The sequence below is a fragment of the Budorcas taxicolor genome, chromosome 20, assembly GCF_023091745.1.
Source record: "Budorcas taxicolor isolate Tak-1 chromosome 20, Takin1.1, whole genome shotgun sequence".
Taxonomy (NCBI): domain Eukaryota; kingdom Metazoa; phylum Chordata; class Mammalia; order Artiodactyla; family Bovidae; genus Budorcas; species Budorcas taxicolor.
The window spans coordinates 36,911,893-36,937,759 of record NC_068929.1 but is presented as its reverse complement, the minus strand read 5'-3'; the positions used below and the strand labels follow the sequence as shown (position 1 = coordinate 36,937,759).

The 25,867-nt window shown below is 39.0% G+C and overlaps 1 protein-coding gene across 1 annotated transcript in view; it reads right to left on the bottom strand.

Moving 5' to 3' along the window:
- The window catches only part of MROH2B (maestro heat like repeat family member 2B), a 75,846-nt gene that overhangs the window by 27,858 nt on the left and 22,121 nt on the right, over positions 1 to 25,867 (bottom strand). The window contains exons 13-24 of the mRNA XM_052659097.1: positions 25,299 to 25,412; positions 23,146 to 23,302; positions 22,969 to 23,009; positions 22,203 to 22,344; positions 21,617 to 21,660; positions 17,875 to 17,982; positions 14,503 to 14,619; positions 11,199 to 11,306; positions 10,490 to 10,642; positions 6,845 to 6,871; positions 5,466 to 5,585; positions 5,158 to 5,237 (exon numbers count right to left, since the gene is read on the bottom strand). Of these exons, the coding sequence (XP_052515057.1) occupies positions 5,158 to 5,237; positions 5,466 to 5,585; positions 6,845 to 6,871; positions 10,490 to 10,642; positions 11,199 to 11,306; positions 14,503 to 14,619; positions 17,875 to 17,982; positions 21,617 to 21,660; positions 22,203 to 22,344; positions 22,969 to 23,009; positions 23,146 to 23,302; positions 25,299 to 25,412 (1,211 nt within the window). The remainder of the gene's footprint in view (positions 1 to 5,157; positions 5,238 to 5,465; positions 5,586 to 6,844; positions 6,872 to 10,489; positions 10,643 to 11,198; positions 11,307 to 14,502; positions 14,620 to 17,874; positions 17,983 to 21,616; positions 21,661 to 22,202; positions 22,345 to 22,968; positions 23,010 to 23,145; positions 23,303 to 25,298; positions 25,413 to 25,867) is intronic.

Below are 25,867 nucleotides of genomic sequence, written 5' to 3'. Positions count from 1 at the left end.
AAAACCTTGCTGTAGGTCTAATTTATTACAGTGATAAACAAACCATCACTTACTTGGCATCACTTAATCCTTTATTATATGATCTAACATTTATCTACTTGTTTTCTTCAGCACTCAAGTTATGTGTGTGTGTGAGTGATTGAGAGAGAGCAGAGAGATTCCAAGTTTGGAGCAGCGGGTTTTATCCCTTTCATATGTCCTTTCATGTCATATGTAGTCCCTGATGTCTCAGTCTGGAAAGAATCCGCCTGCAATGCCAGAGACAAAGGGTTGATCCCTGGATGGGGAAGGTCTCCTGGAGAAGGAAAGAGCAACCCACTCCACTATTCTTGAATGGGAAATCCCATGGACAGAGGAGTCTGGTGGGTTACTCTTGCAACTCATGTAGTTGCAAGAATGGAATTCAACTTAGTGACTAAACACCACCTATAAATGCATGTCTAAATGACACTGGAACCTTCCTTTTCCTTTCTTACTATCTGACATATAGTATAGACATGAGGATATAAAGAAACCTGGAAATAGTTTAGGAAAATGTAAGTATTCAATAAATATGAAAACCTCCATTTGTTATTAAATAAACATAAGTTAAGGCAATACAACACTACTTATCTGCAACAAAATTAGCAAAAAAATAAAAAATTATGACACTGTCAGAGAAGGGTGAAATTGGTTCTCTTACAGGGCTTCCCTTGTGGCTCAGCTGGTAAAGAATCTGCTTGCAATGCAGGAGATCTGGGTTTGATCCCTGGTTTGGGAAGATCCCCAGGAGAAGGGAAAGGCTACCCACTCCAGTATTTCGGCCTGAAGAATTCCATGGTCTATAGTCCATGGGGTTGCAAAGAGTCTGACATGACTGATAGATTTTCACTTTCACTTTCACAGAGGAGTAAAAGTCAATAAAGCTGCGACAGCTTTATTGAGTGTTAAATGTGTTGATACATAGTGTGCAATCTTCTCATCCTTATTGCCTGGCTGGCTATTTAAAAATATCAACTTATCGAGGCATAATTTATGCACAAGCTGCATCCATTTAAAGTGTGCAATCAAATAAATTTCACACTCATGAAACTACCACTATAATCAATATAGAACATTGCTATCAGCCTCCAATTTTTCCTGATGCATCTTTGCAGTTCATCTATTCCTCCACCTTGGCCCAAGGTAACCACTGATTTGCTTTCTGTCATTAGTCTTCAAGTTCTACAGATGTCTTGTCCATATGAGGGAAGCCGTTAGCTACATGTGGCTATTGAACTCTTGAGTTGTTGCTAGTTTGATTTAAAATACACTGTAATTGTAAAACACACTGGATTTTGAAGATGTAGTATGAAAATCATGTAAATAATCTTATTAATTCTTTATTTTAAATACATGTTGAAGTAGTATACTGAATATGTTAGATTAAAATAATTATTAAAATTAATTTAATGTTTCTTTTTTACATATTTAATAGTGGCTACTAGAAAATTTTAAACAATAAATGTGACCTGTATTATACTTATTTCTACTCGACAATGCTGTTCTGGAAACTGTTTAATTCTTAATTCATCTTCAAGATTTCTTTGCACTTTCTTGAAACCTCCCTTATCTTTATAAATATGGGAACTTGTGCCTTTCCCTTATTTTGCTTCTTACTGAATTTTAGAAAAATTATGTGGATGTGTTTTGAATTCATTTCTCTTTGTTGGCTAAAACTCCTTCAGAGAAAGCTCATATTTTGTTCAACATTGTCCTTTTAGAACCTAGCTCAATGCCTGATACGTGGATGCAACTCAATAATATTTATTGAACCAAATTGTCAGCTTTTATAATTAGATGTTCAAAGAACATTTTTTTGCATGAGGATGTTCATCAAAGTATTACTTACAGGTTTTATAAATAAGAAATAGTTAAATGTAGCAATAGGAGGTTGATTAATAATTGAAGGTAACAATATGAGGCATATCTATGCATCAAGATATCAGGCAGTGATTAAAATATTTGTTACCTCAACATAATAAGGGCCATATATGAAAACCATATAAGCTAACATCATGCTCAATGGTGAAAGACTGAAAACTTACCCTCTAAGATCAGGAACAAGACAAAGATGCTAGTTCTATTTAACATAATACTGCAAGTCCCAGCCAGAGTAATAGATAAGAAAAATAAATAAAAGCCATCCAGATTGGAAAGGTAAAGGAAAATTATCTCTGTTTGCAGATGACATGATCTTATATATAGAGAATCCTAAAACATCTACAAAAATATTACAACTAATAAACAAATTCTTCAAAGTTGCAGAATACAAAACTGGCACACAAAAATCACTTCCATTTTTATGCACTTAAAACAGTGAACCATCAAACAAGAAGTTAGCAATTCCATTTACAATAGCATCAAAAGAATAAAATACTTAGAAATAAACTTAACCAAGAAGGTGAAATGTTGTACACCAAAAAAACCACAAAATGATGCTGAAGGAAGTTAAGAAGACACAACTGAAGGGAAAGGTGTTTCATATTTAGATTGCAATACTTATGATTGTCAAGATGTCCCTCTAAAGCAGTCTGCAGATTTAATGCAATCCCTATCAGAATCCCAATAATACTTTTTACAGAAAGAAAAATCCAGCCTAAAATTCACATGGAATCTCAAGGGACCTCAAATACCCAAAACTATTTTGAAAAGGAACAAAGTTTGGGATCTCACACTTTTTGGTTTCAAAACTTATTACAAAACCACTGTAATCAAAACAGTATAGTACTGGCATAAACAAACAGACACACAAACCAGGGGAATAGAAAGAGAGCCCAGAAATAAACTCTCGTGCATATGGTGAAATGATTATCAACAAGTTCCAAGACCATTCAGAGGGGAATAATATTGTATTTGGCAATGATTACTTGGATATGACACTTAAAATTACAAACAATGAAAGTACAAATAGACAAATGGGCCTACAACAAAATTAAAAAATTTCTGTTCATAAAGGACACTAAAGATAGAGTAAAAAGACAACCTATGCAATGAGAGAAAATATTTGCAAATCATATATGTGATAAGGGGTTAATAACCTTAGGCAATGGCAACCCACTCCAGTACTCTTGCCTGGAAAATCCCATGGAAGGAGGAGCCTGGTAGGCTGTAGTCCATGGGGTTGCTAAGAGTTGGACACAACTGAGAGACTTCACTGTTACTTTTCACTTTCATGCATTGGAGAAGGAAATGGCAACCCACTCCAGTGTTTTTGCCTTGAGAATCCCAGGGACAGGGGAGCCTGGTGGGCTTCTGTCTATGGGGTCGCACAGAGTCGGACACGACTGAGGTGACTTAGCAGTAGCAGCAGAATAGAAAGTATGAAAAGTATAAAAATATAAAGAACTACAACTCAACAAAAAAAAAAAAGAGAGAAAGAACTGAGACAAATGGACAAAGGATCGAATATTTTTCTCAAGAAGATATGCAAACAGTCAATAAGCCTATAAAAGGATGCTCAAAGTCATTAATCATTAGGGAAAGGCAACTCAATGCTACAGTGGGACACCATCTGACACTCATTAGGATGGCTACTATAAAAACAAACAAACAAAAATCAGAAAGTGACGGCAAGGATTTGGAAAACTTAGGACACTTGTGTATTGTTGGTGAATATAAAATATATAGCCCTGCTATAAAAAGCAGTATGGTGGTTCCTCAAAAGATTAAAAACAAGCTTGCCATCTGATCCAACAGACTGACTCATGAGTATATGCCCCAAATAAATAAAAGCACGGTCTGGAAGAAATATCTGTATACTTCTGCTCATAGCAGCATTATTTACAGTAGTCAAAATGTGAAAACCCCCCATCAGATGAGTGTCCAATAGATGAATGGATTAACCAAGTATAGTACACACATCAAGCAGAATATTGCTCTGCCTTCAAAAGGAATGAAATTCTGATACACCCTACAATATGAATGGACCTTGAGGACATTATTCTAAGGAAAACAGGTCAGGCATCAAAAGACGAACTACATGATGCTAGTGACATGAGTTACCCAAAGTATAAAATTCGCAGAGACAGAATATAGGGTAGTAGTTGCCAGGGCTGATGGAAGGAGGAAATGAAGAGTTGATTAATGGGTATAGCACTTCCATTTTGAACGATGAAAAGATTTCTGGAGATTGGTTGCACAATCATGTAAAAGTACTTAACACTACTGAACTGTACACTTAAAGATGGCTAAGATGATAAACATGTATATTTTACACAATAAAAAATTTAATGAAAAATGAATGATGTTTGTGAAGAATTGGTAATGACAAGGGAATATTTAAGATGAGGGAAAAAAACAGGATAAAAATTATATGCAGAGCAGAATCTCAGCTCTGTAATCAACATGGGCAATTAGGAATAAAGAATTGAAGAAAATATACCAAAATTTTGATAATAGGGTAGGGTTAGGTGTGATTTTTACTATTTTTAAAGACTTTCTGCAGTTTCCAAGTTTTAACAGTGAACTTCTATTTCTTTTACTGCAGGGGAAAATATTATTTTTAAAATGTGCTTAAAATTATCATTTTCTTCAGGCATAGTGCTGCTAACCAAACCTGGGTGTGATTAAGGCTTTCATAAGTTTTTATGGAAAGATTAAAATTTGCCTATAGGCCAAGAGAAATTATTTTTGCACAGAAATTCCAGTTCTCATATATCAATAAATCTGACTTTTATAAGCAGCTTGCTAGACCCTGTCAGTCATCAAATGATCAGGCTTTCAGTCAATTCTATCACTTTGGAAAAAGAAAAAGCTCCCATTTGAGATAACCTATTGATGAATTGGGCTTCCTAGGTGGCACTAGTGGTAAAAGAACCCACCTGCCAATGCAGGAGACATAAGAGACATGGGTTTGATCCCTGGGTCAGCAAGATCCCTTAGAGGAGGACATGGCAACCCACTCCAGTATTCTTACCTGGAGAATCCCATGGACAGAGGAACTCGGGGCCAATAGTCCACAGGGGCACACAGAGTCAGACATGACTGAAGCAACTTAGGTAACATGCACACATTGATGAACTGTGTCCTTTCTGTGATGGTGCCCTAGAGTCTGCACTGATCAATGTCAGTTGATCAGAATGAGTATATGGGGAGGAAATTTTTTTTTTCACTGAGAAAAAACAAAAAATTCTCTACCTGAGGTATCTGATGGCGATTAAGGCTTTCCACCGAATAGGGCTGGCCAAGGAATCCAGAGGCTCATCCCTGATGAAGTCCTGCAACACACACAAGGCTGGTGAACCGTCTCAGGGAGGACTAGGGGAGTTTCTAGACGCATTGAGGTGGAAGCCTCATTGGACTGTTGGGTGCCCTCAGGCAGAACCATGGCAAAATTCTGTTCCTAGGGACTGGTGAGTTTTACCCACGTGAAAAAAAAAAAGACAACTTGCTCTCTTGGTAATTAACTTCTCAGGATCTTGCCCATGTCCTTCCTGCACACTCACCAGCATGTAACCCAGCAGCACCTCCTTGTAGGAGAACTTGAACTTCTCATCCTCAACATCCTGGACAGCAATACCAATCTCTGTGATACTTCTGGTAAAACTCATCTGCAGATCCATGTCCTAAAGGAAAATGACTCACAATGCAAGTCAGGGTCTTAGGTACCGCACCTAGTTCTACAAATGTTTGGCCTATGGTTGAAATATGTACCCAGACAGCAGTGACACTGTGCTTCTTTTGCCATTTTCACCTTAGTCTCAGATCCGAGTTGCAGGGAAGTTGAGAAACTATGGTTTCTCAACCCCTGCCTCCATCATGGACTGAGGATTTTCTAGAACAGTGGTTTTCAAACATTTCTAATCAGAATCAAAATAGGAAACAGTTTATAAATTTACCTGATACTTATATGAACTATATAAATATATATATAAAATGCACATATAGTGTGGTATTGGAGAAGACTCTTGAGAGTCCCTTGGACTGCAAGGAGATCCAACCAGTCAATCCTAAAGGAAATCAGTCCTGAATATTCATTGGAAGGACTGATGCTGAAGCCGAAGCACCAATACTTTGGCACCTGATGCGAAAAACTGACTCAATGGAAAAGACCCCGGTGCTGGGAAAGAGTGAAGGCAGGAGAAGGGGACGACAGAGCATGAGATGGTTGGATGGCATCACCGATGCGATGGACATGAGTTTGAGTAAGCTCCAGGAGTTGATGATAGACAGGGAAGCCTGGCGTGCTGCAGTCCATGGGGACATGATGGAGTGGCTGAACTGAACTGAATGCATGTATATAATACATAACTAAATATAAAAAAAAAGTTTTGTGATACTTCTTGTTATATATAATCATTTTTCTTTCTTTTTATTTTTTGAATTATGAAAGTATGATAACACACTTACAGGAGACTTGGAAAATATAGAAGAAAGTTATATACAGTTTCACTATATATTACAATTATTTTTAAAGTAGAAAAATTATGATTTTTAGTTGGAGATTCAATATCAAACTCTCAAAAATTATCTTCTATTCCTCTTTTTTTTATTACAATAAATTTCTGGTTGTGATCTATTAGATATATTAAACTGATTTCCTGATCTACTGGTGGGCCACAACCCACAGTTCTAAGAACACTGTTCTGGTTTACAGTCAACTTCCAAACCACCTAGAACCAAATACAGTTCCTTTTTCTGTCTTAAATTAGGCTTGGGAATCTTGACTTCAGAATTGGATTAATTAGTTAAATTTTGGGATTCTTTCCTGTGGAATCAAATCAAGAGAACATTTATGCTTTTGTACTTTCAGGGAGCATAATTTGTATTCAAATATATTTATACTCAAACACAGGTATTCAGGTATATCAAATATATCACCTACCTTGTTCACCACAGACATGCCCAGAACCTGAAAAAAAAAAGGAAAGGCAGATACTAGAGCAGCAGTCAGAGTTCCTTCGCCCCAACCAAAGAACCACGCATCAACCTGAAGGACAACAGTGAGACAGGGTGTTCAGCCTTTCCAAGTGGTGGGGGCCACCTCCCTCCCTCAGTTTCAAAGGGACACCTGTGTATTGCTGGATTCTTTGCCCTGGATGAATCATGACTAAGCTACAAAAGGCAGCACAAAGATCTCAAGCCTTTGGATTTCAGGCTTCTCATTTTAAAAAGGCTTTATCAGACCTTGGTAAGAAAAAGGGCACAAAAGCTCTTGGAAGAAAGAGCAATAAAAACTTATAAAATGAAAGTTAATGGAGCAGCTGATTTTGGAACTGAGATATAGTCAGTTCTCTGACAATGCCTGTGTTGAAAATGCAAATATGCTACAATGAAATTGATGTATGAGGGAATACTTTTAGCATATTCTGAATTTTGAGTTTGCTTATGTGCAGTTTTGTCTGTGAGTGCAAAAAGGTGAACCAGACGAACTGGGCCTGAGGAAGACTTGCACATACACCACAAACGTTATCAGCTGCCTCTGTTTACTGTGTGTGATGAGCTGCTCTCACCCAAATCTGGCATTACAGCTGTCTGTCAGATTTCAGATATCCCTCCTTCCCACCACCATTTCATAATAGCTCATAAATTGCGCAGTTGACTTCAGGGTTTTTTAAGGAAAATTTCCATCATTTTTTAGTAGTATTTATCTACTTCCTGTTTTTAAAATTTTGAAAATGAAATTGTTTTGTTTCTTTTTAAACTGTATCATGGATGGGGTTGTTGAATATTGTACCACTCATCCCATTTCCCCCATAATCCCTGTGGTTTTTCCTGTATTGTCATGCACAAAATTTGCATTTTAGCAGAGCTGACCTACTTTAAAGTGTAGTGATCCTTATCTAAAACATCTTTATCTCCTTTCTATTTTATTTTTACCATAACTTTCCTCGGTGATGGACTTAGTAGTAATATAATATAAAATACCTTCTTAAACTATGTTTTCAGTTCTCATCATTATTTATAAAATTTTGGGTGTGTAGCATCAGAATCACATTTAGAATCTGTCTAAAATGACAGATTCAGTGATCCATCCTTGAAGACTGATTCATTGTTGTTGTTTAGTCACTAAGTCATGTCCAACTCTTTGCGACCCCATGGACTATAGCATGCCAGGCTTCCTGTCCTACACCATCTCCTGGAGTTTGCTCAAATTCTTGTCCATTGAGTCCATGATGCTATCTAACCATCTCATCCTTTGCTGCCTCCTTCTTTTGCCTTCATTCTTTCCCAACAACAGGGTCCTGGTCAATGAGTTGGCTCTTCACATCAGGTGACCAAAGTATTGGAGCTTCAGTTTCAGAATCAGTCCTTCCAATGAACATTCAAGACTGATTTCCTTTATGATTGACTGGTTTGATATCCTGTGGTCCAAGGGACTCTCAAGAGTCTTCTCCAACAGCATAGTTCAAAAGCATCAATTCTTTAGTGCTCAGCTTTCTTTATGGTCCAACTCTCACATCCATACCTGACTGCTGGAAAAACCATAGCTTTGACTAGACGTACCTTTGTTGGCAAAGTAGTATCTCTGCTTTTTAATATGCTGTCTAGGTTGGTCATACCTTTTCTTCCAAGGAGCAAATGTCTTTTAATTTCATGGCTACAGTCACCATCTGCAGTGATTTTGGAGCCCAAGAAAAGAAAGTCTCTCATTGTTTCCATTGTTTTCCCATCTATCTGCCATGAAGTGATGGGACCAGATGCCATGATCTTGAATGTTGAGTTTTAAGCCAGCTTTTTCATTCTCCTCTTTCACTTTCATCAAGAGGCTCTTTAGTTCTTCTTCACTTTCTGCCATAAGGGTGGTGTCATCTGCATATCTGAGGTTATTAATATTTTCCTGGGAATCTTGATTCCAGCTTGTGCTTCATCCAGCCTGGCATTTCACGTGATGTACTCTGCATATAAGTTAAATAAGCAGGGTGACAATATACAGCCTTGCTTTACTCCTTTTCAATTTTGGAACCAGTATGTTGTTCCATGTCTAGTTCTAATGGTTGCTTCTTGACCTGCAAACAGGTTTCTTAGGAGGCAGGTCAAGTAATCTGGTATTCCCATGTCTTGAAGAACTTTCCAAAATTTGTTGTGATCCATACAGTCAAAGGCTTTGGCATAGTCAATAAAGCAGATGTTTTTCTGGAATTCTCTTGCTTTCTCTATGATCCAACAGATGTTGGCAATTTGATCTCTGGTTCCTCTGCCTTTTTTGAATCCAGCTTGAATATCTGGAAGTTCTCAGTTCACATGCTGTTGAAGTCTGGCTTGGAGAATTTTGAGCATTACTTTGCTAGCATGTGAGATGAGTGCAATTGTGCAATAGTTTGAACATTCTTTGACATTGCCTTTCTTTGAGATTGGAATGAAAACTGACCTTTTTCAGTCCTGTGGCTACTGCTGAGTTTTCCAAATTTGCTGGCATATTGAGTGCAGCACTTTCACGGCATCATCTTTCAGGATTTGAAATAGCTCAACTGGAATTCCATCACCTCCACTAGCTTTGTTTATAGTGATGCTTCCTAAGGCCCACTTGACTTTTCATTCCAGGATGTCTGGCTCTAAGTGAGTGATAACACCATCCTGGTTATATGGGTTATGAGGATCTTTTTTGTATAGCTCTTCTGTGTATTCTTGCCACCTCTTCTTAATATCTTCAGCTTCTGTTAGTTCATACCATTTCTGTCCTTTATTGAGCCCATCTTTGCATGAAATGTTCCCTTGGTATCTCTAATTTTCTTGAAGACATCTCTAGTCTTTCCCTATCTACTGTTTTCCTCTATTTCTTTGCATTGATCACTTAGGAAGGCTTTATTATCTCTCCTTGTTATTCTTGGAACTCTGCCCAAGATTTTACAAAAGAAACAAATCACTCACCTCCATTTCATAATCAAATTTTCTCTTCCCATATGTTCTCACTTTGCAGACAAAGGTCCCTATAGTCAAAGCTATGGTTTTTCCAATAGTCATGTACTGATGTGAGAGCTGGACCATAAAGAAAGCTGAGAGCTGAAGAATTGCTGCTTTCTAACTGTGGTGCTGGAGAAGACTCTTGAGAGTCCCTTGGACTGAAGGATATCACACCAGTCAATCATAAAGGAAATCAGTCCTGAACGTTCACTGGAAGGACTGGTGCTGAAGCTGAAGCCCCAATACTTTGGTCATCTGCTGTGAAGAGCCGACTCATTGGAAAAGACCCTGATGTTGAGAAAGACTGAGGGCAAGAGGAGAAGGGGACAACAGAGGATGAGATGGTTGGATGGCATCATTGACTCAGTGCATATGAGGTTGAGTAAATTCTGGGAGATGGTGAAGGACAGGGAAGCCTTGCCTGCTGCAGTTCATGGGGTGGCAAAGAGTGGGACATGACTGAGTGATTGAGCAACAACAATATGTTCTCGTCTTCCAAATGTACCAGATCCTATCTTCCCTTTGGTCTGTATCCTTTGAGGATGAAGATTTTGAAGAGCTGAGCTCCTGTAATGTTTGGGAACCCCAGTCTTGGAAATTGAAGTAGCCTTATGTTGGCTATTACCCGAGAGCACTGGCCGTAGAGAAACAGGACTTGGGATACAATGTCCTGATCAAGCCTGGTTAGGAGTTGACTCTTGGGTGCATGGAGGGCCACAGCTCCATAGATTACCATGACATCAGTTTTGCTCAGGCTCTTTTTCCCAGAGAAAATACCCTGCAGAGGAGAAAAGAGAGACATGAAAAATGTGGCTGAAAGAGTTTCTTTTTCTCTCATGATTTTTCCTAATCCTATGGGCCACTATGGGAGTTAAGAAATGGGACTGGGATTATTAAAATGAGTCTGAAGCTGATATGCTTGCTGATATAAATTTAAACACCCAGAATGGTGTGGTGGATCTACCAGGCTTTAATAGAGGTACTTGAGAGAGGGCTTGCATTCATTTTTACTCATTTATTCCTCTTCTTTAGGGGAAGCAGTGTGTATGCAATGGAAACTGTCCATGAGGCCTGAGGAGCCAGAAGAGGGATAAGACTAGACACACACAGAGCTCCTCAGGTCCTCCCAGGTCAGCATGAGTGACAGGAAGTGGAGGAGACCTGTTATCTAGCTGGTCATTCTACAGGGCTTGGGCTCAGATGGTTCCAACCTGGAATAAAGACCTGAGCATGGGAGCAAGTATGATATGGAGAAAGGATGTCTACTGATGGAGTCAGTGTCACTTGCCTTTGCAATGACCAAGGGCTTTGGAGGAGAAGGATATTCTTTTTACCTTACATCGATTCATGAAAAACTTTTCCCGATCTTGGAATGTTTTAAGAACTTTTAAGACAACTTCAAAGTGTTTCTCAGCACAGTGTCCTAAGATAGATGTTATTCCCTAAAATCAGAAAAGACAGGGCATTTTGATGCATCCAGAACTCTAGGTACTGGAAATATAGGAGTCAACAGAACACACCAAACTCCTCATCCTCTTGTGTGTAAAACCAGGGGAAATCACAAGGAAGTGACATAAAGTGAACACGCAAATCCAGTAAGCCTATAAATATATAGTATGTCAAATGGTGATAAGTGCTGTAAGAAAAGAAGGAAAAAGGGTAGCTTCTATAAGTTGGGGGAGTTGGCAATACAAATAGAGTAGCCAGACAAGTTGTCAATAAAGGGAGACATGGAGAAGAGCTCCGAAATAAGCAAGAGAGTGAGCCAATGGACTTCCTGGAAATGAGAGTTCCAAACAGAGAGAGTATGTGCAAAGGTCCTGAGGTCCACCAAGGAGGGCAGATGGAACAAAAAAGTGCAAGATGAGGGCAGAGAGAAAGTGGGGGTTGGTCTGAGTAACGTCTTTTAGGCCACACTCCATACTTAGGATTTTTAATCTTAGACCAGTGGGAAGCAAGTGGAGGTTTTCTTGAGCTGGAGTTGACTATCATTTCTACAGGATCACTCTCCTGCTGAAACTTCACCTTGAAAAGTGAAAGTGTTAGTTGCTAGTCCTGTCTAACTCTTTGTGACCCCATGGACTATATAGCCCTCCAGGTTCCTCTGTCCCTGTGATTTCCCAGGCAAGAACACTGGAGTGGGTTTCTATTCCCTTCTCCAGGGGATCTTCCTGACCCAGGGATTGGACCCAGCTCTCCTGCATTGCAGGCAGATGTTTTACTGTCTGAGCCACCAGGGAAGCCCAAGGTTAACTTCACCCTTAGGTGGTTAAAATGTTGAAAGCTCCTGTTTCACACTCTGTGTTCATATTTCCCCCTTGCCCACATTCTTTCCACCTCACTTGCTTCAGGCTCACTTCACCACTGTAACTTCATGCCAGTTTGTTAATGAGTCCTGATTTGTTTCATTTGGTTGCATAACCCTGCTAGAGCCAGAATGAGGATCCAGGGACTAGACTTCTGTCGTCAAGCTCTCAACCAGCACTGTCCTTAGATATCAGGTCTTCTAATCTCTGCTACCAGGAGATGCTTGGAAGAAATCTTTAAAGGCAGGTGGCCTGGTGTCTGTTCTCCTTAGTCATGGTTCCTTAGGTTCCTTTACATTCTAAGATGTAAACCTCTGTGTTTCTCCATCTCCAGGTCCTCTCACCCCACAGTGCTCTGTGTTTCTCCTCTCCTGACCCACCTTCCTAACTTCTTAACTTCCTCCCCAACTTCCCAGTGCTGACCTATGTCCCACTGTCTTTCTAACATCTGAGTCTGGAAAAACCCAGGCCCTGGATAAATCTGACTCTCATACTTGTCTATCACCTATTGCTACACCTCATTTGCTGGATGCTACCGGGAAAAAAAATGCCACCACTGAGAAAATTGCTGGAGTAGAAGATGATTTCAACTCCCCAAGGGGCCCTCCAATCTGCACACGTATCCTATTTGTTTTCTTTAATCTATTTTCTCTCTCCAGTTCCTCACAGTTGTAATTTCAGATCTTCTCTCCTGAAACTCCTTACTAAGCATTTTCTATGAAAAAGAACTTTGAAGAGTCTATTTTCCTTTATCTTATTTGGAGGAACTTGAGGGATGCAGGCAATGTGTTGTTGAGGCAGGATTTGAATCCAGCTGGTCTGACAACAGAATCAGAGCCTAGGTGTCATCTGACTGAGACAGTCACTCTTAGGAGAAGGAAGGCCTGCTGATCAGTGAGACTTAGAGAGTTATATATTAACTCCTCACCAATCCAGAGGCCATTTGCTAAGTGATCTGAGTGTGCAGGATACACTCAAGAACTTGAAGCAAAGTTAAGTAAAAGAGGAATCTGAGAAGCTTAAGTGGATGTCACAAAGTTCATCTTCTAAGGCTTGTGAATCCCTCAGGCTTTGAATGATGGCCATATGGTCTGCTTGGATCTAAAATAAACTTAGTTGTTTCCTAGCCCAGAGCAGAACTAAAAGGGCAACTAGAAAGGAAATAATGGTGCTAGGAACAATGTCAATGAGAAATAACTGAAGGCTGAATATCTGAGATGGGAAAAAGAACTAATGACAATATAAAGTCAGTTTTAAAACTTCAGTAAGTATAGTGTTTTCTAGCTATTTACAATAGGGAAAGGACCCTAAACACCTGAGAATTTCTGAGACGGGTATATAAAAAGACAGACTACGATAATTTATTTTTTACTAGCTGGTCTTTTCTCCTGGGTGGTTTCTTTTCTTAAACAGACATCATCTTTTTCTTCCACATTCACATATGCTCTCCAGCTTAGGCTAGGGTAGGGAATAGGCAAAAGCTCTTTGCAAAAGCTCTCCAGGTTATATTTTCTCTAGGAGGAAAACCAATGATACATACCCTTACTTTCAGCTTACACATTTAATGATTTTGATGCTTACAATCACACCCTTATGTTACAAAGCCAAGGTCAAAATAGTTTTAAAATACTCTTGTTGAGTAGGAGTGACTGAAATTCATTTTTCACTATTTTCACAAATCTGATTAGATAACGAAGCACTGATTTTTAAATAGGGAAGCCTCAACCGAAATGTCCATCAACAGATGAATGGATAAAGAAGACATGGTACACCTATATGATGGGATATTACTCAGCCATAAAAAGCAATGAAATTGGGTCATTTGTAGTGACATGGATAGACCTAGAGTCTGTCTACAGAGTAAAGGAAGTCAGAAAGATAAAAACAAATATCGCATATATTTGGAATCTAGAAAAATGGTACAGAGGAACCTATTTGCAGAACAGAAATAGAAAACGAAGATGTGAAGAATATACTACCATGTGTAAAATACACAGTTAGTAGGAAGCTGCCGTAAAACAAACACAGAGAGCTCAGCCCGGGAAGAATGGTGGGTGAGAGGGAGGCTCACGAGGGAGGGTATATATATGTATACATATAGTTGCTTCATGCTGTTGTACAGCAGAAAATAACGCATTGTAAAGCAATTATACTCTAATAATAATAAAAAATAGGGAAGCCTCATTTTTCTGAAAAACTCTGTTGGACTATTTTGAATGTATGCATGGATAATTCTGGATAAGCAAGATATTAATGTAAGAACTGCCCGAGGTTTTCCAGAGGGAATTCATTATCATTGTCACGAGAGTAAATACAGAGAAAGTGGTCCCACCTGTCGTTGGTCCCCCAGGTGGTGGGGAGCAGCCAGAAATTCCTTAACCTGTGAGCTGACAAAGTCCACATCTTGGCAGGATGCTAAGGTGGTTCCCAAGGCTTTCCAAAGAAATTTCTGGAAAACAAAGGAGAAGCAACGGAATGTTAAAAGTTGGAAAGCAAGACTGATAAAAAGTAGAAAGAGTGAAAATAGTCATTCAAAAAAGAAAGACATTGAGTTGACTTAGGACTGCTTGCTTATCAAGCACTTTCATGTACTGTCTCTTCTTCAAGTGTTCCCGCCCACAGGCTCTGTGCTGCCTGTGTCCTCCCACCTTCCTCTATGCCGTGTGCCCTGCCATCATAATACCTTTTATTACCTACTGGGATTTTTAATTTTCTTATTGTCTCTATGCTCAGAATTTCAGTTCTTGGTAGCAGAGGTTTTCACTGATTATCTATGTACAAATAAGTGTTAATAAGTTCTTATTGAATAAACATGCTCAATGAAAATTGGATTATTTTGAAGACAGTGTCATCTGATATTTTCAAACTTCACAGTATATTGACTTGGCTTATAGTTTAAGAGATTTAGCAGTAGTTTTGAAAGTAATACCTTGGCTTCTCTACCATTATCTCTCTCCGGAAGTGCTGTCAGACTGGTGTTAGGAATGAAGCAGAAAAGTCACATAAGAGCTTTCACATACACATTGTGTCTTCAGTAATGAACGCTGAGTAAATTGGGGAAGGAAAGCACCCAGTGGAGGAACACTGGTGACAGAGCATGTCAGCAATCATTCTGTGGCTTCCACCCCCTCTAGAGGTGGTGAGAGTGTTGGATTCATTATGCCAGCCTTATGCTGGGCACTTCTGTAGTGTTGGGGTGGAGAAAAGGCAAGTAGGACAGACACTGCTTCCGGTCATCTTTCACTGGAGGCCATGTAGGGTTATTGACTAGGGGCAAGGGACAGCCCTGCAGTAGCTTGTGTTTGAAAATTACAGCACATGTCTGGCTGTAAATAGGTGTATGAACATGCAGGTATACAAAGCAATTTATACCAGACTGGCATCTTTTAATTTAGAATGTCCATCTGGTTACAAAAAGGAGAAAAATTGACCAGTTGGAAGTCTGCTCCAAAAACTCTGCAGAGCTCAAAAGATTGTAGCTCTTGAGTGGTCATTAGTGATCAGAAAGGATCTATGGCACAGGAGGAATTGAAAATCTAGGTGTAACAGATAAAGTCAAGTTAGTACATTCAGGAGAAATTGTACAGATTAATCTGATTGGGGACCATGAGGCTATAAAACAGGTGGAACAGGCTAAGAGTAGACTTGATCAGAGTAAGAATCTGATGAGCGAGCATCCACTCATTCTCAGTTGTCTAGGCAAAAGATCCCCTGAGTAGGTCCAAAGCTGCTAGAGTCTATTTAGCTTCATTTTGGGAGAGGGCAGGAAAGAGTTGGGAAAATCTTGTGCTGCAGGAATATTGATTTGAGAAAGAAGGAAAATATATTATATTATAATATAGCTTCAGTGCCTCCCAGCACTGCTGACCTTTTGCCTATCTGCTGAAATTTGTCAGATTCAGTGAATAGTGCATTCACACCTGGGGACTTGGTTAGGAATCCCAGATATCAGAAAGCCCGAATTGGGGGGAAATTTTGTGGTTGATCATAAAATAGCCATAATCTTTCTATCTCCCTTCTGTCCATGCTTCCCTGTTATGGAAGTTTGCGATTCCTATCAAGACAAGTCTATTTCTCCATTCTTTGCATCTGGGCTTGCCTTGCAACTTGCTTTTGTCGCTGGAATGTGGTAGAAGTGATAGTATGCCCCTTTTGAGCTTAGACCTCAAGGATCTTGCACACATCATTGCCATGAGAGCAAGCCCCCGGTAGCCTGCTGCAGGATGAGGGACTGCAAGGAGCAGAAACAAGCTGTCCTAGACAAGATCATCCCAGACCAGCCAATCCCCAGTACACCTCAGTGTGGCTAGTTGAGATCAGAAGAGTTCCCAATTGAGTCCAGCCCAAATTGTCAACCTGCGAAATTCAAAGTTTTTTAGGTGCCCTTTATTTTAAGTCATTAAAGTTGTCATGCTTTTAAAGCTACTTGGTACACTCCTAGTTTTCTGGTGTTAAGCATAATAGTTGAGAGCCATCGAGGCAGCTCGTTGTTTGAATTGTTTTGTCTACTCACACCACCATTATCTTGAACTAATCTTGTGGGTTTGGGAGCCATTGGATGAATGGCATTACATAAGATGCAGAAGGGTGGTTTGTATATAAGAAGATGAGACATTGCTCACCAAATCTTCCTGATGGGTGTGTCTGCAGGCTGGGTAGGCCAATTTGGAGAATCAGTACTCTGTACCAAATTAGAGAGTCAATCAATGAGGGGAATTTTGAAAATTACATAGAAGAGTTGCAGGTTGCTAATAATTTGTGGAAAGACACACTTAATCCTGGGAACACAATGACTTAGGAAATGTTTTTTTCCAGGAAATAATTTAGGATTTGAAAATGATGTAAGAGAGTTGTAGGTTGATAATAAAGGATTTGTGGGAAGAAACACTCAATACTGGGAACATTTAATGACTGAGGAAATGTTTTTCCAGGGGAAAAAAAATTTCGGAATGATATAACCACAGTGATAACCATAATCTACTTTTTATTGAACACAGGCCACATGCCAGACACTTCACTAGGGTCTTTATATACTTTATCTCATCGAACCCTTATAACAATACAATGCTCAAAGAGAGATACAAATTTCCATCTTATTGGTCAGTATACTGAGGCTCTGAAAAGGTTAAAAATTTTACCAAAAGCTGCATTTGTAGTTAAGTAGTAGAAACTGTGAATTTAAACTTCATTTGGAATGGACAGTTACAATGTGGAGGGTTTGGTAGAGGTCATGTGTAGAGAGAGGAACGAAAATTTGTAAATTTGTAAAAATGTAAATTTGAGTGCTCTGTGTTTTTTTTCTTTTCAATTAAAAAAAAAAGATAGATTATTTCCCGTGGCCAGCCTCACAAGAGTGGCCCAGTGGAATGGAAACCAAGACATAAACTGGCATTAAACCAGTGCTATGGTTAAAAGGCTGCTATTTGCTCTCCAGTTTTTCTTTTTTTTTTTTTTCCCCCCTTCTCTAGAACAGAACCTCCAAATTTTTGTCAGGCATGTTTTTATCTTAAAGGCACTATACTCAGCAGTTTTCCTTGCAGATAGGCTGCGGCCCTGTAACTTGGGGTCAAATAAAGGTAAACAGAAGGGAGTGTTTTCCTAACCACTTCTTCTTCCTTTGCATTGCACTGCAGACAAGCTGGAACTTGCACCACAGTTTTTAGTCATAAATTAGAAGGCATGGTCTCTGAGCTGAGAAACCAACCTTCTCAACAGAGGTGTTGCTGTAACTGTCCATTTGCTGGTTGAAATCCCGACTCAGTTGAATGGTCCAGGATACATCACTGATCTTCCATAACGATTCTTTGAGCAACTGTTGTAGGAGGTAAAAATCAGATATGAATGTGACTGTTTAATGTTTTTCCTTGCTACTTTTCTGTTACAACATATTCTAGAAGTATAAATTGTATATTATATGGGATTATTCCTTTTCCCATAAAAACTTGATTACTTTGAAACTTTTCTTCTTATTTTAGAAGACATACTCTGTTTTGTTCTGAATTTCCAGTAAGAATCAGATCCACAGGAAGTGGAAGTTAACTCTAGGTAAGTGCCTTCTATTTTCCTTTTAAATAAAAATTGCTAAAAGACTTACAATAGAAAGTCTTCCAATCTGAAACTTAAATTGAAGTTAACAATTTTCAAGGTTTCAGTAGATTTGGAAAAACTCCATTTGTCAAAGTTAGTTTGTTTTATTATATACTAAGAAAAAGAGACATTTTTGGAATAGTGAATTAAAGGCCTTGAAGAACCAATTAGATGTACAAGCACAAGTTGCCAACTTCAACTGGAGTAATGAAATATTTCTCATTTCACCAATTATTTTGAGCCAGGGCCACAATCAGTCATCTGAACCCATGTCTTTCTTCATTGAACCATAAACGAAGAGGTGTTTTTGTCTTTTTGGATGGCAAAATCCATTGCAATTTCTAAAATCTATGATTTCTCCTGTGTTTTCTCTATCTTAAGCTTAGAAAGAACACAGTGTCAAAACCATTGAAAAAGTTTGTGAATGTGTTTTCTTAATAAGAATTCATTCAATGGATCTTTTACAAAGTAAAAATTGTACAACCTTGGCATTATAAGGGAAGAAAGCAAACGTAGACAGTTTTGGAAAAAGAAGCCAAGAAGTATACTCAAGATTGGAGAATGGGAAAGTAATGTTCTTACGGCTTCAAGAACTTTCCTTCCTAGTAAGAACAGTTATTTTAAAATGGTAAGTGGGGAAACAAGGTAGAAATTTCGACAGAGGGAGGGAGAGATAAAGGAACATAAATATAGGAGGAAGATAGATTCTAGACTTAAGGAACAGGAAGAATAGAGCTGTTGCTTTCAAACCTCGTATTGGATAAGACTCATTTGTGGGTGTCATTAAGACCTGTAAGCTGTCAGGTACCCCCTCTTGGAGATTCTGATTCTAGAAGGGGGGGTGTTAGGGGTAGAGGTGCTGTGGAGAGGTCACTGAAATATGCCATTTTATAGAAATTATAGTTCACATGAAAAGATGCTCAGCATTGCTAATTATTAGAGGAAAACAAATCAACTCTAAATGTCCATCAACAGAGAAATGGATAAAAAAGATATGGTACCTATATACTGTGGAATATTACCCAGCCATAAGAAGGAATGAAACAATGCCATTTGTAGCAACATGATGCATCTAGAGATTATCATACTAAGTAAGTCAGAGAAAGATCAATATCACGTGATATCACTTTTATGTAAGATATAATTTTTTTAAAAAGATACAAATGAAGTTATTTATAAAACAGAAGTAAACATAGATATCAAAAACAAACTTATGGTTACCAAAGGGAAACATAGGAAAGGGGAGGGATAGATCAGGAGCTTGTGATGAACACAAGAACATCTACTGTATAAGATAGCCTACACGGGGGGCTTCATAGTGATGCTAATGGTAAATGGTGCTCACCAATGCAGGAGATGTAAGATATGTGGGTTTGATTCCTGGGCTGGGAAGACCCCTTGGAGGAGGGCGTGGCAACCCACTCCAGTATTCTTGCCTAGAAAATCCCATGGACAGAAGAGCCTGGCTGGCTATAGTCCATAGCATCACAAAGAGTTGGACACTACTGAAGTGACTTAGCACAGCTAACAAGGACCTACAGCATAGCACAGGGAACTCATCCCAATATTCTGTGATAACTTACATGAGAAAATAATCCAAAAGTGAACGAATATTTGTGTATGTATAATTGAATCATTTTGCTGTATGCCTGAAACTCAAACAATATTGTCAATCAGCTATACTCCAATAAAACTAAAATACTAAAAAAATCTAGCAAATTTTATAATCAAAATCCTAAAAAGTTATTTGATGGTACTTTTTAAAATATAAATTTTAAAATCATTAAAAATACCCTTAGCTTACTTTTAAAAATACACCTTTTCTATAATAAATAGTAATAAATACACCCCCTCAAAACTGCCCCCAAACAAAAACAAACTACAGTGAGGTACTACCTCACACTGATTAGAACAGCCATCTTTAAAAAGTCTACAAATAACAAATGCTAGGGAGGGTGTGGAGAAAAGGGAACCTTCTTACATTCTTGGTGAGAATGTAAGTTGGTACAGCCCCTGTGGAAATCAGTATGGAGGGTCCTCAGAAAATTAAAAATAGGATTGCTATATGATACAGCAAGCCTGCTCCTGAACAAAACTATAATGCCAAAAGATACATGCAGCTGTATGTTCATAGCAGCACTATTCACAATAGCCAAGACACAGAAGCAATCTAAGTGTCCATAAATACATGAAAGGATAAAGAAGGTGTGGTACATATGTACAATGAAATACTACTCAGCCATATAGAAGAACAAAATAATGCCATTTACAGCAAGATGGATGTGAGTAGAGATTATCCTACTAAGTGACGTAAATCAGAAAAAGACAAATATCATATGGTATCACTTGTATGTGAAATCTAAACTATGACACAAGTGAGCCTGTCTATGAAATAGAAACAGACTCTTGGATATGGAGACCAGACTGGTGGTTGCCCAGGGGGATGGGGAGACGGAAAGGATGGAGTGGGAGGTTGGGATTAGCAAATGTAAGCTTTTATATATAGAATGGATAAACAACAAGGTCCTACTATATAGTATAGAACTATATTCAGTATCCTATGATTAATCATAATGGAAAAGAATATTAATAAAGAATATATATGTATATATATAGGTATTTATAACAGAATCACTTCGCTGTACAGCAGCAAATCAATAAATTCAATTAAAAAAAGGAATAGTTAATTTCTATATAGGTGGTTTATGCACTGAAACTCTGTTGGATTAAAAGCTTCCTGGCTGTGGGCTCCTTGATCTTCTGTGGACTCCTAAAACCAATGTGCTGTTTGTAATTCTAATGTCCAAGTCCTATCTTACAGTTTTGGGGATTTGACATTATGGCACTGTTGGCTGTCAAAGTCCAAAAAGTTATGGATGAGAGTAAGATTCTTTTCTGGAGAAGGGATGCAATGTGGCCTTTTAGTGTTTAGACATCAGGAAAAAGATAATGAGAGGCAGATATAGGAGGAAATGGAGTTGTATTTAGGAGCAAAGAAGTGGAAATTATGTTGATTTCTGTTTCTCTATATGAATGGTGAAAGAATACAATTGCAAGAAGAGGAGAAAACTTAAAAATTAGATAAGATTTAAGAAAGAGGGAGAAAAATATTAGTAAGTGAAATCTTCAAAACTGTCCTAGATTCTGAACCAAATTGAAGACTAAAGACTGTTGTTCAAATTATGGTAATTTAAAGAGCACAATGTTGACATGATCACATTTAATAGTCTAACAATTTTCTCAAGAAAAGGAAATGCTGTTTCCTGCCCTTGGGAATTGAATTCTTTCTGGTCAAGGTGAGTAATTTCAGATGGTTTCATCACCCCATCATCAACAGTTGGTCTGGGAGCCATCTTTACCTGAAGCAGCATGGTCTCCCACAGCACGATACTAGTGTTCTTTCCTAGAAACAGAAATTGATGCAATAAGGGGAATAAAAAAAATTCAAGATGTACTTCTCCCTTGCCAGGTTCCCTCTGGATGCTAATATTCCATTTTCAGTTTTCTCCCTACACAGGATGGTTATTTCCAATTAAAATTACTATGTTAGCAACCTTAAATTGCTAGTTCATGATAAAAATCCAGGCTTTTTGCCAGTTTCAACAGTACTTACTGAATGATAGTATTTTAATATTCTAGCATAGATGAATAGTAACATTTTAGAATAATACCAAAAGAAAACTTCTCTAAATACAAGAAAAAGACCAGATCACAAGTAAAAGTTCTTGCTAAGTATGTAACCCACCTGGCCTTCTTACAGTATAAGTATCTGGTAGAGAAATGGAACCTGAGGAGTCTAGGACAAAACAGAGCTGTCCACCTTGCATATCAAGTTCACTGTTTTTATTGTCTAAAATGAACACTCATGGCTTAAGACACAGAAGAGGTGCCTTGTTCTTCGTGCTCTTGCCTCCTTGAATAAGACCTGATCCCATGCACTTGTACCTTCCAAAGGCTGTAGGAGTTCAGGTATGCGTGTTTTCCACAGCTCTACTAAATTTGGGTGAATTATCTCAGGCAGTATCTTCAAAAGTCCTATCGCACCAGCCCCACACAATTTCCCCACACTAGCGAGCACAGATATTACCTGGAGGATGGAAGAAAAATTACTGATCAACTCAGGGGTATTTAAAAGGCTCACCGACATTTTCCTTTTAATCGTTGTTCTGGATTCCCTAGAATCCTTCATTAGATAATCTCTTAACAGACCATCATAGACTATCCTTACTTATTCTAGAGCAAAGCTAACACTTAGACATCCATCTGTCCAATTTTTTTCTGCAGATAAAAGTGAAAAAAGTATATGGAAGGCATCAACTGAAAATAAATGAATAACAGATATATCTGTGAATTAAATAAGGGCACGTGGAGATACAACTGGAGTAATTGACACATATGTGGCCAAAAGGAGAGAGAGAAATCTAAACAACAGATATGCAATTTGCTTGAATCGTTCTTATGGATCAGATTCAGTTTATGCTTATTTAAAAATCATAAATGAAGTTTTAACAAACATTTCAGAGTTAGGAGATAATCTTGCCAGGAGTAAATTTTCATGAGTGTCATTAATATAGCAGAACATTTCTTATGCCCTTTTAGTGTTTCTTTGGGTTTGGAGTATCTTTGTCGCTTTTACTATCATTTATTTGGAACTGGAAATATCTTCATTGGTTTAAATTGATCCCACCTTGGTTTTTCATAACTCACTCACCAGAAGTCTGGCCAGTAGCTGTTGTGGTGAAGGAAGTTTCACTAGAAAGAGAAAGCAATTTTCATTACTGTTATGGGGGCTAGAAAAATTCAAACTGGGGTTGGGTGTATGAGCGAAGCCCTGTAGCCCTTCAGGAAACGAGTCTCTCATAAGAGAAATATTTTGCTTTGTACAAACCAGCTCCTGTAGAGATGACAAGTGCTGTTGATTCTTTGGCGTTATTCTTCTTTCTTTCCTCTGCCATAAACAGAATCCTGATGATATTAAACAGGTATTCCAGCGTTCCTGTATATTCCGCAGGTACCACGAAAGTCAGGATTCTGGGCCATAGCACCTGTGGAAAACAAAGGCAAGGTGCAAGTGCTGCTTGTTCTTTTCCATGATTCCTCCCTGGTCCTCACTGTGTGTTTCCCTCTAGTTTAGAAAACTTCCTCTCACTTGCTCTTATTTTGCTCTTGGGGCCAAATCAAAATGAAATCATGAAATCCAGTCTCTGGTGAGCACATTCTTTTTCAAGTGCTACTTGCCATGAGTGTCACTGTTTCTCCATGGGGTTGCTGCTGGAATCTGGGACAGGACAATTCTTCACTGTGGGTCACTGCAGGAAGCGCCAGGCTCCACTCACCAAGTGCCATTAAGCCCCTTGTCAATATGACAACCAAAAATGCCCCATATATTTCTCCAAACTCCAAGACTGGAGTGGAACTCTCCAAAGTGAGAATGATTGGGAATGGATAGCGAATGGACTGTGTTGCTGTCTGTGCTCCAGGTGCTAACTTCTGTAGTCTGTGTGTTTCACATTACTCAGAAAACTTGAATATGGTTCATGTCCTAATGGAAACCTAGGTATCAGCTTGGACTCTGCCTTTTGTTTTGCCATCTGTATTTAATCACCAACATGCTGAGTTGCTTCAGTCATGTCTGACTCTTTTTGACCCCATGGACTGTAGCCTGCCAGGGCCCTCTGTCCATGGGACTCTCCTGGCAAGAATACTGGAGTGGTTGCCATGCCCTCCTCCAAGGGATCTTCCTGACCCAGGGATCGAATCCAAGTCTCTTATATCTCTTGCATTGGCAGGTGAGTTCTTTACCGCCACCTGGGAAACCCCACTGAATCACCAAGCCTGGACCTTGTTTTCATTATAAGATTTCTCATGCCCTTCCATATTTCCCTTCCTACTTTTATGACCCATATCCAGTCCCTATGAAAGTCATCTCAATCTCTGTGCTTAGACTACTCATGTCAATTGACCGACTTCCTATAGTCAGCAAATGTTTAGCCCTTGCTTAAAATTTCCGAAGGCTTATCAAGGACAAGGTAGGAATTTAGCATTTCAGACCCTTTATGATTCTGGCTCTAGACTACTTTTTCATCACTTACTGCTACTGCTAAGTCGCTTCCGTTGTGTCCGACTCTGTGCGACCCCATAGACGGCAGCCCACCAGGCTCCCCCGTCCCTGGGATTCTCCAGGCAAGAATACTGGAGTGGGTTGCCATTTCCTTCTCCAATGCATGAAAGTGAAAAGTGAAAGTGAAGTCACTCAGTCGTGTCCGACTCTCAGCGACCCCATGGACTGCCTCCCACCAGGCTCCTCCTTCCATAGGACTGTCCAGGCAAGAGTACTGGAGTGGGATGCCACTGCAGATCAGAAATTCCCCAAACTTTAATATGCATTGGAAATGTTGGAACTTATTTGCATGCTGACTCATGGGCCCCATGCCCAGATATGCTGACTCATTTAGGTCTGTCATGTGACCTGGAAATCTGCATTTTAAATAAATATTGCAGGTAATCTACAATCACACCTTAAAATACCATCCTAGATAAAGCCTCTGATTCACTTAAATTGGTCTATAGATTGTTTTCTGGCTGTGCCATGTATTTCTGTCCATTAAATCCTTTTCCATGTTGTTTTTCTTAAGCAAAACGCAGATCCCAAAGTTCCTGAGGTTCAGGTTATTTTGGACCTCAAGTGAGGTCTGAGAATGTGTGCTTTTAACACATTCCCGGGTAAATGAGGGTAAGTTTAGTATACACTGCACTACTACTCGACAATATGTCTAAATACATTGGGGGAAGAAGAGAAACAATATATTAAGATGCTTAAAAACTGCCATTTGCCTCCAGATACAAAAGAGTATGTAGCTGATTTAACACCTGTTTTTGAGAAACCATTATGTGCTGGCCTTGAATATTCTCATATAATTTCTCTGGCCAGAGCATCAAAAAGCTGATGACAGATGGAGTACCAACTTCTTTATTCCTAAATGGACAGAGCTTTAGAAAGGTGATCAAAGGAACTATGAGTGGTGGCAGAAGGCTCCTTACCTGAGGCATACCAATGACCAGTGGGTCCAGGGTTTTTAAGACTTCCAGGCTTATTTCTCGGATAGATGTCTCTCCCTTTTCAGTCTCCTGGGAGTTAGGTTTTATTGGTTTCTCCTTTAAGAAAGATGAAGCAGGTGACTTGTTAATAATCCCTGTTGTTGGTCTCCTCTGAGCTTGGGTGTGTTCTTAGTCTCTGGGGTGGAGGATTAAGTCACTCAGCTTAAAGGGCTTGAGGAAGCCAGAGACCTTGGTCTCCAGTAACTAATCCCTGCTTTTAAGTGCTCTTTGGAGGAATGGGGAGACAAAAACGCCTCTGGCTTTTTTCATAGAAAAACAAACATTGTGAACTTCAATTACCCCCTTTCTCACTCAGGCCTTTCCCCATTTCTCTCTGAGACAAAAATTTCCACTACTTCCTATGGAGTGGACTGCAATTTCACTTGCAGGGAGGTTGTAAGATCACTGAGATCTTAGACATGTGTTTCAGGCTCTTCATCCAAAGGAACCAATGTAAAAAGGATGGATGTTTCCTGTTTTCTAGAAACAATTCGCTTTCTCTGCCTCTCTGC